General features: G+C 40.3%; 2 protein-coding genes across 2 annotated transcripts; both read right to left on the reverse strand.

Moving 5' to 3' along the window:
- Positions 1-565: 565 nt before the first annotated feature.
- LOC108879691 (extracellular calcium-sensing receptor-like) lies at positions 566-4,589 on the reverse strand (the record flags this gene model as incomplete). The annotated part of the gene is made up of 9 exons (XM_051069248.1): positions 566-1,479; positions 1,575-1,698; positions 1,802-2,029; positions 2,385-2,660; positions 2,750-2,956; positions 3,053-3,322; positions 3,561-3,647; positions 3,807-4,101; positions 4,441-4,589. Coding segments are annotated over 9 exons (2,550 nt in total), but the record flags the coding sequence as incomplete, so codon positions are not given.
- A 2,798-nt stretch (positions 4,590-7,387) lies between these two features.
- On the reverse strand, positions 7,388-11,470 carry LOC108879693 (extracellular calcium-sensing receptor-like). Its single transcript, XM_018671066.2, has 9 exons — positions 11,232-11,470; positions 10,632-10,926; positions 10,434-10,520; positions 10,006-10,275; positions 9,669-9,875; positions 9,304-9,579; positions 8,741-8,968; positions 8,515-8,638; positions 7,388-8,439 (listed from the first exon to the last, which is right to left on the reverse strand). Exons 1-9 carry the CDS (start codon positions 11,468-11,470, stop codon positions 7,526-7,528), a joined length of 2,640 nt encoding a protein of 879 aa, XP_018526582.2. The 3' UTR covers positions 7,388-7,525.
- Between the last annotated feature and the right edge of the window lie 995 nt (positions 11,471-12,465).

Below are 12,465 nucleotides of genomic sequence, written 5' to 3' on the forward strand. Positions count from 1 at the left end.
CGTGGATAGAGGCTGCACTCTGTCCCTTTATGGAGTTACCCAAGGTGAAAATTTGCTGGGCAGCTGTGTGGATCCTCACAACCTCCTGGCAGTGCATTGCTTTGTTGACGTTTTCCCCTCAAACATGAGGGTAACACCTTTATGTGTCTCTATTACATTACATTATACAGGCCTTCTTAAGAGTTTCTGGGTGGGGTACTAGATAATATATCTCCTGAGGCTTCGATAGTTTCACTTGAGTGCAATGCTCACATAGGCAGTGATTTAAAAAAATGGTTAAGGCAAGAGAGTGGGAGAGACACCATGCCTGATAAGGAAACTAGGTAGTGAGTGTGTCCTTGGAAGGTTTAGTGTCACTCTTTGACTGCAAGCTCCTCAAATTCCACCATGGAAAGATTTTTTCCTGCATATTGTGGAAGGCTATGGTCATGGACATAATATGGCCATGGTCTTGGACATAAAAGGGATTACTTTGAATTAATGGCCATGTATAATGACAGCTTTATGAACAGGTAAGTGCTGGAAAAAACTTGAATAAAGACAGAAAAAGCACTGAAGCGATGCTTTATGACTTTATATTGCCTCGACCCATGATAGCTTTCTTTGTGTTTCTCTCTGGTCTCAGGAGGATTATGTAACACTTGGGTCCAAACAGCGCCACCAAGAGGCCAAAGCTGGAGGCCAGGATGGCAAATACCTCCACTGCATCTGCATATTTGCCTGGGGAATTGACATAAGCAGGGACAAATGCCACCCACACAGCACAGAAGATCAGCATGCTGAAAGTGATGAGTTTGGCCTCATTGAAGTTGTCTGGAAGATTCCTTGCCAAAAATGCTAACAGGAAGCTAAGAATAGCCAATAAACCAATATAGCCTAGTAAAACTGCAAAACCAACTGTGGATCCTACAACACACTCATAAACTATCTTGTCATTGTAGTATTCAGTGTTTTTATGAGGAGCTGGTGATGAGGACACAAGCCATGCTGTGCAAATGACTGCCTGGATGGACGTAAGAATCAGAACTGTCCCTCTCTGCTGCACAGCACCAAACCACTTCAGACTGGCTCCCCCTCCTGGCTTGGAGGCTTTGAACACAGCCAGAACCACCATGGTTTTCACCAAGATGCATGACACACAAAGCACAAAGCTGATCCCAAACGCTGCATGTCTCAGTTGGCATGTCCACAGTCTGGGACGACCGATAAACAACAGTGAACATAGGAAACATAGTTTGAGTGACACCAAGAGCAGGAAACTCAGTTCAGAATTATTGGCGCGTACCATGGGTGTGCTGCGATGATAGATGAAGATCCCTAAGACAATAATACAGATAGATGTGCCCAGCAATGAGGTGGCTGTCAAGCAGATTCCCAGAGGCTCATGATAAGAGAGGAACTCTGATGTCTTCGGAACACAGTGGTCACGCTGGGGACTGGACCAGAAATCCTCTGGACAACTGGTGCACTCCATGGAGTCTATGAAAATGGGTGAGTTGTTGAGATGCATATATATATATATATATATATATATATATGTCTCCAAAGTACAACTGTTAAAAAGTAAAACTAACCAGTTTTATTGCTGATCTTTCCCTCAGAACAAGGGATGCAGTCAAAACAACACTCAGGTTGCCCCTTCTTTCTGGCCATGCGGGTACCTGGAGGACAGCTCTCACTGCACACTGACCGTGGTGGCTGTGAGGAGAGAAATAATCATCTATTACACAATCTTTTACACTGCAATACTGAGGTATCAACACTCTGAACTGGGGAAAAGATTTTGAAAAAGGCATGTGACCTTTTTAGATTCAAAGTTCCAGAAGATTTTGTCTTCATCAACATTAAGTTCTTCACCTTTGGAGACTGATGTCTTAACCACACCCACAGTCTGAACTTTTACTTGTCCATCAGGAAGCCACTGCCAGTTCATAATATCATATATTGGTAGGGCATCACCATTCTCATCAAATGACAACTGATCACCAAATGATGTGGTAAAGTTGACTCTTTGTAAATAATGTACAATCTTCAAATGGGTGCAAAAAGACATATAAACACATAAAGGGTCCTAATTAGTCAGAAAATGGTGATCGTTCTGCAATCCTTTCTTTATCAATTTCTTATATCAATGAAATTATGCACATTCAAAAAATGAGCATCTAATGTTAAGTATTTCATCAAAGCAGTTACACATTTCAATATCCTCAATCCATGAACTCATTCTGGTTCAAAATGTTTTTAGCATAGATACTGATGTCATACATAATGTACTATTTGTGCAATTTTTGAGGGCGCAATTGCGGTGATGGAAACTCTTTGGCTCTTCATGATGTAGTACAGGGTATGAAAATGAAAAGCAGGTGTGTAACTTGATATCACACCTGCCATGGCTCCAGGCTTTGAAAACTGGCACAGCTGTTCCCACTGAAAGGCCCTCTCCCTGGCTCACACTGCAGCATGTTATCAAGGGCATATGCCAGAGCATATACAGCCTTGTGCACATTATACTCTGGCCTGAGGTCTGAAATGTCAAAGAACTCAGTCTCCACACTCTTTAGATCTTCCTGTCCAGTGCATAATGCTCCCCCAGCTTCCACCCAACCTGCTGGAGGTGGTGCAAATCTACAATGAAATGTGTGTTCCCAAAACTGATTTACCTGAAATATATTCAAAACTACATGTTATTAACAATGACAATATAATTTCATCCCAACTACCAAATCAGATTTCATCGTTATATTCTCACAATGCTGTTTCCATGGCTGTTGTTGTAGTTTAAGTCAGGATGGATTTGTAACAGGTAGTCTCTGAGCCCTGGTATTTCTCCTCGGCGGATGGCCATGGTCAGTGTTCCACCCAGATATGGCATGAGGCTGGGAGTCTGGAGGACAACAAATGTTGTCCAGCTTTCACTGCCCATCCACTGCAGGCCTGTCACATTCTGCCTCACCACCTGTACATTGTATTATGTCAAATATTTTTCATCAAATCATCTTGGGGAACAAAAGATTTGCATAAGCCATTCTAGAAAGAAAATCTCAACTCTGACCTCTTGCATGAGATTAATTAAATGATTCTCATGTGCAAGAACAATGACCACACGAGCTGTTGATGTTTTTATTGAATCCACAATCCTCTTAAATTCAGCTGGTTCACTGCCCCAAGGTAAAACCTCTATATAGGCCAGACAACCTCCACCATATGTAACCAGGTCAGATTGGAAGGATCGGGCAGCGTGGAGTCCATAGTCATCATCACTGACCAGAAGCCCTACCCAAGTCCAGCCAAAGTGTTTTAGAATCTGAATCATAGCCCGCACCTAAGTGAATAGAGAATTTTTTAAAAATTGTCAAAAAGTAATCAGTCTATGAAGCTCTTTCAGAGGAAACTACCATTTTCATTAAGATGCATAATCAAATCCATATGACTTTAGTAATGACATGTAAAGCACAAATTGTGTCAAAACTAATCGGCTTCTTTCAGAGGACACTCTCCTTGTCATAGTTCATCCCATGTCAATATGTGTTTTAATTTTTTGTCTTGCTGCTTGAGCTTACCTGAAAAGAATCACTTGGGATTGTTCTAAAGAAGGATGGAAAGCGTTGCCGATCACTCAGGCAGGAACATGTGGCATAGTAACTCACCTGTGAGAAACATGAGTGTGCACAAGGCATAAACATTTTTGCATTGCAGTTGACTCATTCAACAGACTTTGAACATTTAAACATTATTTCATTGAAATAGAACACGTCAAAATTCCTCTCTGATGGCAAGTTGAAAGAAGTGCAAAATGAAAAACTTACAATGGGCAGTTTGTATAAACCTATCACACTTGACATTGCAATGGTAAATGTTGAGAATACATCGCCCACAATCCCAAGGACTGGAGGGGCCCCCACACAGGTTTCTTCCAAAAGAAACTGTTCCTCTTGACCACTGGCCAGCGACAATGAAGCACGGAATGAAATTCCAAGTGTGGCACAATTATCATACAGAGTGTATCCCAGAGTCACATTAGGTAGCAGGTTGGAGTTTCTGTTGATCTCATCTATAGCAAAGGCCATGGTCATGGCATGCCTGAACCCTGCGAGGTCAAAGCTAGCACAAAAAATTATTAACAACAATTATTAATTACTATTAACAACTAACAAATAAAATGTCAATTGTGAGAAATGTGGCAGAAATGTCCAAAATAGCTGGTGCTTTGTTACTCATCTATCCAGAAATCTTGTTTTTGTATGTCAAATTGTAATACATCGTTTTAACACACTGGTAATTTATACAGCAAAAATATCTTGCTCCCTGTCATAAACACTCACATTTCAACTGATGACAAAATTCCCAGAACAGCTCTTTCATGATATTCCCTATCTTAAACATTCTTGGCAGAATAAAAATAATCACCACTGTTTCCTGCTGTATGTGTGTCAAACTCACCCTTGGCAGTTTGGTTGATTTGGCTCTGAGGTGAAGGAAAACTCAGGGAAGACAGACATATAGTGGACTTCAAAAAGCCCACCCAGAACCACATCACCAGCCTTGTGCAAACCATTAAGATGAAACTTTTTCCTTAATTCACAAGATGAGGAAAGAGAAGAAAAAAAAGGCAGTAAGAAAGAGGAAGAAAACAAAATCAAGCTACAGAAGAGCAGGTGTGTGTCAACAAATGCCCCCATAACTGCCCTCGTCCTTTCACCTTTTTCTAATCCTACTGCACACACGCTTAATTTTAAATAACAGGACTGTGTCATCCCCTTTAGCCACTTACGTCACTGTTTGTTTAATCATTTACACCACCCATTGTAGCAAGTGAGGTAGAGGCAGGTAGGGCCTGATACACATTAAGAATCCAAAATGTCAAATTTAATTTCATTATATTATATTAATTATATTAGATTATATTAGTAACACATTGGGATTTGGGAGTTTTTAATGGATTGAGTGGTAATGGCATAAGATCAATGAAGTGAAATCAAGTGAGTAAAAATTCATTTTCTCTGTTGTTTCAGTTTCAAATGGCTCAAGCACATCATGTTATACACAAGTCAGTGACTGAATAATTCAGTTAATTTTTAATAGACAGCCATCCTTTATCTGGATGGCAGATTTTGGCATGAAATTGTGTTCATTTCATAAACCCATTAAAACATCGACACACAGAGTCAGCCATGAGAACATTCACTGGATGGTAACCATTTTCTGAGACTATCATTAAGTGATGAGTGGCAACCATTTTTTTTTTAAATAATAGCAACAATAGTGGTATTAATTTTTCAAAAATTACCAAAATAACATTATTTGCTCTTAGTATTTAATGTTTCCTCCATGGTCTGATTTTACATTTGTGAGTTCTTCACAATCTTATAATGCTAGTTTCTTTGAAAACTACTATGAAAGAGGTACTCCTGTGCATTGCTTTACATTGCCATAGTATTGCAGTTTACTCATTTCAGAGAACCATTTTCTCCAGCACTCACAGAATTTATTGGGTCAAAATGGACATTGCATTCAACTCTGGGTGGAGATCCCAGGAAGGAAACATGCTTGTCAGGCCTACTCCCACGGGGCCCAGCTGGAGAAATGTAAATGAGTTTGAGTGTGTTAGTTGGCAGGTGAAAGAGAAGGCCTTGATGTGGTCACCCTGGCTACACAAAGTGACTCCCGTCTTTCTGGAGAGAGTCCTGGAATTATGAAATTGATGAATCTGTACCAACTAGATATGGCTCGGTTCAGCTCTGTGGGTAGCTCTAATTCTAAAACCACACTCCTTGATTAAGGCCACACTCTGTCCTGTTGTGTGTATTAGGGATGCACCGATACCACATTTTTTCAATCCAATTACAAGTACATACATTTGAGTACTTGCCAATACCGAGTACCAATATGAGTACTTATTAATACCATTACACTTCGTATATTTACTTGAAAATGTGTTTTATTTTCATCAGATATTGTTTCATTTTCTGGCTGTAAGAAAGTGCTGTGACCGACATTTGAACATTCCATTATATATGTCATTGCCACAAATTTTACTCAAATAGAAGTACTGTTATTGACATTTTAGCATTCAACTGCATCTTTTTTTTTTTTTAAACAGTCTTGCCACATATTTCACTTAAATATAGCCCTGAAATATAACTGCACAAACATAAAACTGTGGCAAAGCAACAAGGCATTATCATGTAATCAGCAAGGTCTGTCTGTGAGAACTAAATCCATTTTGAAAAGTGAAGGGCAGTTTTTTTTAATGAAAAGCAGCTTCTCAGCATTATCAGCTGTTAGTCTGTTTCAGATTTCATCTACAATGTGGGACACTGAGCTAAAAAGCCTTTCACTTTCCACACTGCTGCTGTTTTTTAGATGTTTTATCAGATTGCCTGTGTTGAAAGTACTCGCTTTCGTCCATCCTCTTGACAACTTTGCAGAGCATAATTTGTAGTCCACTTTACTTTTGTCACCATCATCCACTTTGAAAAACCTCCACTCCGCTAACATTGCTCCTCCTTGCTCTCAATTAGCACCTGACCGCCCAACTGAACGTCATGCTGCCGTAAAGTGGTATCAGGTGCTGTGGTATCAGGACACTTTTATGAATACGAGTACAGGAACAGGGTATCGGACAGATACCCGATGCTGGTATCGGTATCGGTGCATCCCCAGCGTGGATACTCACAAACTCCCAGCAAACTCCCCCAGTGTCATTGTTTGAAGTTTTCCCCAACAAAGTCACTTCTATTTGACTGAAGCTGCTGAAAGGAAGTCTGACTGTTGTTTGTAGGTCTCATTACAGAGACTTCAATAGTTCTACTGAAATATAACTTGCCCAGGGTTTAAGATGCTGTCCAGTTGTGTGGATAATCACAGGCTCCCGACAGATTTCCCTGACAAAGAGAGGAGGACTTCTATGCATCAAGAGTTGCTAAGAGGAAGTCTCTGAAGGCTATATGTGCCTCTCCTTCTTAGAACTTCTGGGTGGGTTACTAGATAATGTGTTGCCTGAGGCTTCAATAGTACTGGAAAATTTCAGTGTTCACATGAGTAATGACACCTTGAAGCAAGTGATTGGGAGGAACAGCATTCTTGATCATAACTGCAGTAGGATCTTGTTATTGGACTTCTGTGCTAATGACAAAGTGTCCATAAGAAACATCGTTTTCAAGCATTTGCCTTCTGTCAGCATACTTCAGTCCACTGTCTTTATAGTCATTTTGTCAGATTTGCAGTTGTATTGGAGGGGGGGGGGGAGGGGATTGTCTCCCTCAGTGAGGTTAACCTGGGAATGTTTAGCTTATAGGTCACTGTCTGCAAGGCCCTCAACTTCCATCTTGTCAAGATTTTCTCTTGCATACCATGGAGGCCGTGGATGTGGTGGTAAAAAACGCTAACATCAGGTTAATAGACCCCTCAGTTGTTTTGTTTTGCATCTTCCCAGGAGCATGGTTCTATAAAATGAAAACTTTCTGAGCAGGATGGTGCTAGATTAAATGGCAATAAAATACTAATTGAGCACTGAAGTGATGCTTTATGACTTTGTAGTGTCTCGACCCATGATAGCTTTCTTTGTGTTTCTCTCTGGTCTCAATAGGATTATGTAACATTTGGGTCCAAACAGCGCCACCAAGAGGCCAAAGCTGGAGGCCAAGATGGCAAATACCTCCACTGCATCTGCATATTTGCCTGGGGAATTGACATAAGCAGGGACAAATGCCACCCACACTGCACAGAAGATCAGCATGCTGAAAGTGATGAGTTTGGCCTCATTAAAATTGTCTGGAAGATTCCTTGCTAGAAATGCTAACAGGAAACTGAGGATAGCCAGTAAACCAATATAGCCAAGTAACACTGCAAAACCAATTGTGGATCCTACAACACACTCATAAACTATCTTGTCATTGTGATATTCAGTGTTTTTATATGGAGCTGGTGAGGAAGACACAAGCCATGCTGTGCAAATGGCTGCCTGAATGGATGTAAGAGCCAGAACTGTCCCTCTCTGTTGCACAGCACCAAACCACTTCAGACTGGCTCCACCTCCTGGCTTGGAGGCTTTGAACACAGCCAGAACCACCATGGTTTTCACCAGGATACATGAGACACAAAGCACAAAGCTGATCCCAAATGCTGCATGTCTCAGTTGGCATGTCCACAGTCTGGGACGACCGATAAACAACAGTGAACATAGGAAACATAGTTTGAGTGACACCAAGAGCAGGAAACTCAGTTCAGAATTATTGGCGCGTACCATGGGTGTGCTGCGATGATGGATGAAGATCCCTAAGACAATAATACAGATAGATGTGCCCAGCAGTGAGGTGGCTGTCAAGCAGATTCCCAGAGGCTCATGATAAGAGAGGAACTCTGTCTTCTTAGGAACACAGTGATCACGCTGGGGACTGGACCAGAAATCCTCTGGACAACTGGTGCACTCCATGGAGTCTATGAAAACATGAGAGTTGTTGAGATGTATATGTATATAATGTCAAAGTATAATAGTTAAAAACCAAGACCAACCAGTTTTATTGCTGATCTTTCCCTCAGAACAAGGGACACAGTCAAAACAACACTCAGGTTCTCCCTTCTTTCTGGCCATGCGGGTACCTGGAGGACAGCTCTCACTGCACACTGACCGGGGTGGCTGTGAGGAGAGAAGTAATCCTCTGTTATTCTGCACTCCTTTACACAGCAATACTGGAACAGCCCAGAAAAGGGAAAGGATTCAGAAAAAAGCAGAGGTCACCTTTTTAGATTCAAAGTTCCAGAAGATTTTGCCTTCATCAAGAATGAGCTCATCACCCTTAGAGACTGACTTCTTAATATCACCCACAGTCTGAATTTTTATTTGTCCATCAGGAAGCCACTGCCAGTTCATGATATCATATATTGGTAGAGCATCACCATTCTCATCAAATGACACTTGATCACCAAATGATGTTGTGAAGTTGACTTTTTGTAAATAATGTACAAGCTACAAATGAATGAGAAAGAATACAGAAAGACATAAAGGGTATGACAGATTATCAAAAAACTGGGATGATAGATGTGCAATCCTTTGTCAACTTGTCATTCTAATCATTTTGTGTGCATGTAATAATAATCATTTACTGTTATGAACCTGATCAAAGCCGCTGCACACTTCAATATCCTCAATCACCTATCGAGGTGCATTGTGTTTTACATGGGTATTGATGTCATACATAATAGTGTAGTATTTGTATAATTTCTATTCTCCTTTTCTTTAACTCGTTTACTCTTAATTATATATGGCAGGGTGTAAAACAGGTGTATAACTTGATATTACACCTGCCATGGCTCCAGTCTTTGAAAAGTGGCACAGCTGTTCCCACTGAAAGGCCCTCTGCCTGGCTCACAGTGCAGCATGTTATCAAGGGCATATGCCAGAGCATACACAGCCTTATACACATTATACTCTGGCCTAAGGTCTGAGATGTCAAACAACTCAGTCTCCACACTCTCTAGATCTTCCTGTCCAGTGCATAATGTTCCTCCAGCTTCCACCCAACCTGCTGGAGGTGGTGCAAATCTACACTGAAAAGTGTGTTCCCAAAACTGATTTACCTGAAATATATAAAAAAAATACATGTATTGAACAATAGGAATATATTTTCTTGCAACTATCACTTTAGATTGCAAGGTTAATCTCTCACCATATTATTTCCATAGCTGTTGTTGTGGTGTAGGTCGGGGCGAATTTGTAACAGGAAGTCTCTGAGCCCTGGTATTTCTCCTCGACGGATGGAGATGGTCAGTGTTCCACCCAGGTACGGCATGAGGTCAGGGGTCTGGAGCACAGCAAATGTTGTCCAGGCTTCACTGCCCATCCATTGTAGGCCCGTAACATTCTGCCTCACCACCTGCACATTATTTTCACATAATTTTACCAAAAAATGATGGGCAACAAGGTATTTATAGTAATCTGTTGGGAAAAAATGTCACACCTTAATTAATCTTTCCTCCTAAATGAAAATCTTTTTTAATTCTTACCTCTTCTGTGATGTAAATCATGTGACTCTCATGTGCAAACACAATGACCACACGAGCTGTTGACGCTTTTATCAAATCCACAATCCTACGAAATTCAGCTGCGTCATTATCCCAAGGCAAAACTTCTAAGTAGGCCAGACAACCTCCACCAGATGGACCCAAGTCAGACTGGAAGGATCGTGCAGCATTGAGTCCATAATCATCATCACTGACCAGAAGGCCTACCCAAGTCCAGCCAAAGTGTTTTATAATCTGAATCATAGCACGCACCTATTTGAATAGAGAATAGAAAGAAGAAGAATAGAAAAAAAAAAAAATATATATATATATATATATACACACACACACATATAGTGAAGCTTTTTCAGAGGAAACTACCTCTGAAAATGAAGAACTATTTATGTTCTTCATTTGCTGCTTAAGTTTACCTGGAAAGTATCACTTGGGATTGTTCTAAAGAAGGATGGAAAGCGCTGCCGATCACTCAGGCAGGAACATGTGGCATAGTAACTCACCTAGAGACATATGGGTGTACAAGGGATATTCATTTGAGCATTTAATTATTATTTCACCAAAAATGGAATACTCCTGATGGCAAGTGGGAAACAGCAGCATGAAAAACTTACCATGGGCAGTTTGTATAAACCTATCACACTTGACATGGCAATTGTAAACGTTGAGAATGATTCACCCACAATCCCCAGGACTGGAGGAGCCCCCACACATGTCTCATCCAAAAGAAACTGTTCCTCTTGACCACTGGCCATTGACAATGCAGTACGGAATGAAATTCCAAGTGAGGCACAGTTATCATACAGACTGTATCCCAGAGTCACATTAGGAAGCAGGTTGGAGTTTCTGTTGATCTCCTCTATAGCAAAGGCCATGGTCATGACATACCTGAACCCTGGAGGGTCAAAGCTAGCACAAAAATGTCCCCGTTAACAATTAACAACTAATGTGTCAACTGTGAGACCATGGCAGAAATTTACAAAACAGCTGAGCCTTTGTTCTTCATAATCTATCCAGAAATCTTGTTTTTGTATGTCAAATTTGAATACACCTGTAATTTATACAATAAAAATGTCTTGTTCCCTGTCATGAGCACTCACATTTCAACTCATGACAAATTCTCAGCACAGATCTTTCATATTTTCTTCCATCAACATTTCTGGCAGAATAAAAATAATTACCACTGTTTCCTGCTGTATGTGTGTCAAACTCACCCTTGGCAACTTGGTTGATTTGGCTCTGAGGTGAAGGAAAGCTCAGGGAAGACAGATATGTGGTGGACTTCAAACTGCCCACCCAGAACCACATCGCCAGCCTTGTGCAAACCATTAAGATGAAACCTTTTTCTTAATTTACAAGATGAGGAAAGAGAGGAAAACAAAGGCAGTAAGACAGAAGAAGAGAATAAAACCAAGATACACAGAAGCAGGTGTGTGTCAACAAATGCTCCCATAACTGCCCTCCTTCTTTCACCTCTATCTCTAATCCTACTGCACAATTACTCAATGTTAAATACAGGACTATGTCATCACCTTCACCCATTTACGTCATTGTTTGTTTAATCTTTTACAACACCCACTGTAGAAAGTGAGGTAGAGGCAGGGAGGGCCTGATACACATTAAGAAGCAAAAATGTCAAATTTAATATCATTATATTAGATTATATTATATTAAAAACAAATTAGGAGTTTTCTAACACTTGGTAGTGGACTGAGCAGTAGTAGTATTTTGATCAATGAAGTGAATCTTCTGAATGAAAATCCATTTCTAACATGTTGTTTCAGTTTCAAATGGTCTGAGAACATCATATTATCCAAAAGTCAGTGACATGAATAGTCCACTTTACGTGTAAGAGACACAGCCATTTTAATCTTGGCGTTAAATCTTAAACTCGTGGCATTCATTCAGTACATTTCACAAACAAACTAAAACATCAACAACAGACAGAATTAGCCATGACAATATTCACTAGATGGTAGTTATATACCAAACCATTTTTTGAGGGCTATAATTAAGCAATGGGTGGGAACTATTTTTAAAACTATTTGTAACTTTAGTAGTATTCATTTTTCAAATGTCACCAAAATACCACTATTGGTGGCACTACTTAATGTTTCGTCCATGGTTTGATCTAAGAGTCATTTCCTCACAATCTTAAAATGCAACTGTTACTTTGAAAATGTAATTGTTCAAGTCATGACCTGCGCCCTTAATGATTTTGATGTTAGTTTCTCTGAAAATTATCCTCCGCTCTCATGTTCCTAGTGACTTTCTTTTCCCGTTTCATTATGGAAAGTCACCTTACCTAGTGTTTCTTGGTGGTTCGTTGTCATCCTGTTTTATTTTGCTTCCCTTCTTTTTTTCAGCCAGACCTGTGACTTATTACTAATTATCCGTGTGTATATATAGTCCTGTCCCTCCCCTGTTCTTTGTTGCCTTTTGGATTTA

Source organism: Lates calcarifer, unplaced genomic scaffold (assembly GCF_001640805.2).
Source record: "Lates calcarifer isolate ASB-BC8 unplaced genomic scaffold, TLL_Latcal_v3 _unitig_714_quiver_1305, whole genome shotgun sequence".
In the NCBI taxonomy this organism is placed as follows: domain Eukaryota; kingdom Metazoa; phylum Chordata; class Actinopteri; family Centropomidae; genus Lates; species Lates calcarifer.

Excerpts from the sequence above, each read along its gene's own strand:
- LOC108879693 (XM_018671066.2), bottom strand. The coding sequence starts at position 11,470 with ATGGGAGCATTTGTTGACACACACCTGCTTCTGTGTATCTTGGTTTTA. Across the intron at positions 10,521-10,631 it reads GTTTATACAAACTGCCCATG|GTGAGTTACTATGCCACATG; the intron begins GTAAGTTTTTCA and ends ATATGTCTCTAG. Across the intron at positions 8,440-8,514 it reads AAAGATCAGCAATAAAACTG|ACTCCATGGAGTGCACCAGT; the intron begins GTTGGTCTTGGT and ends ATGTTTTCATAG.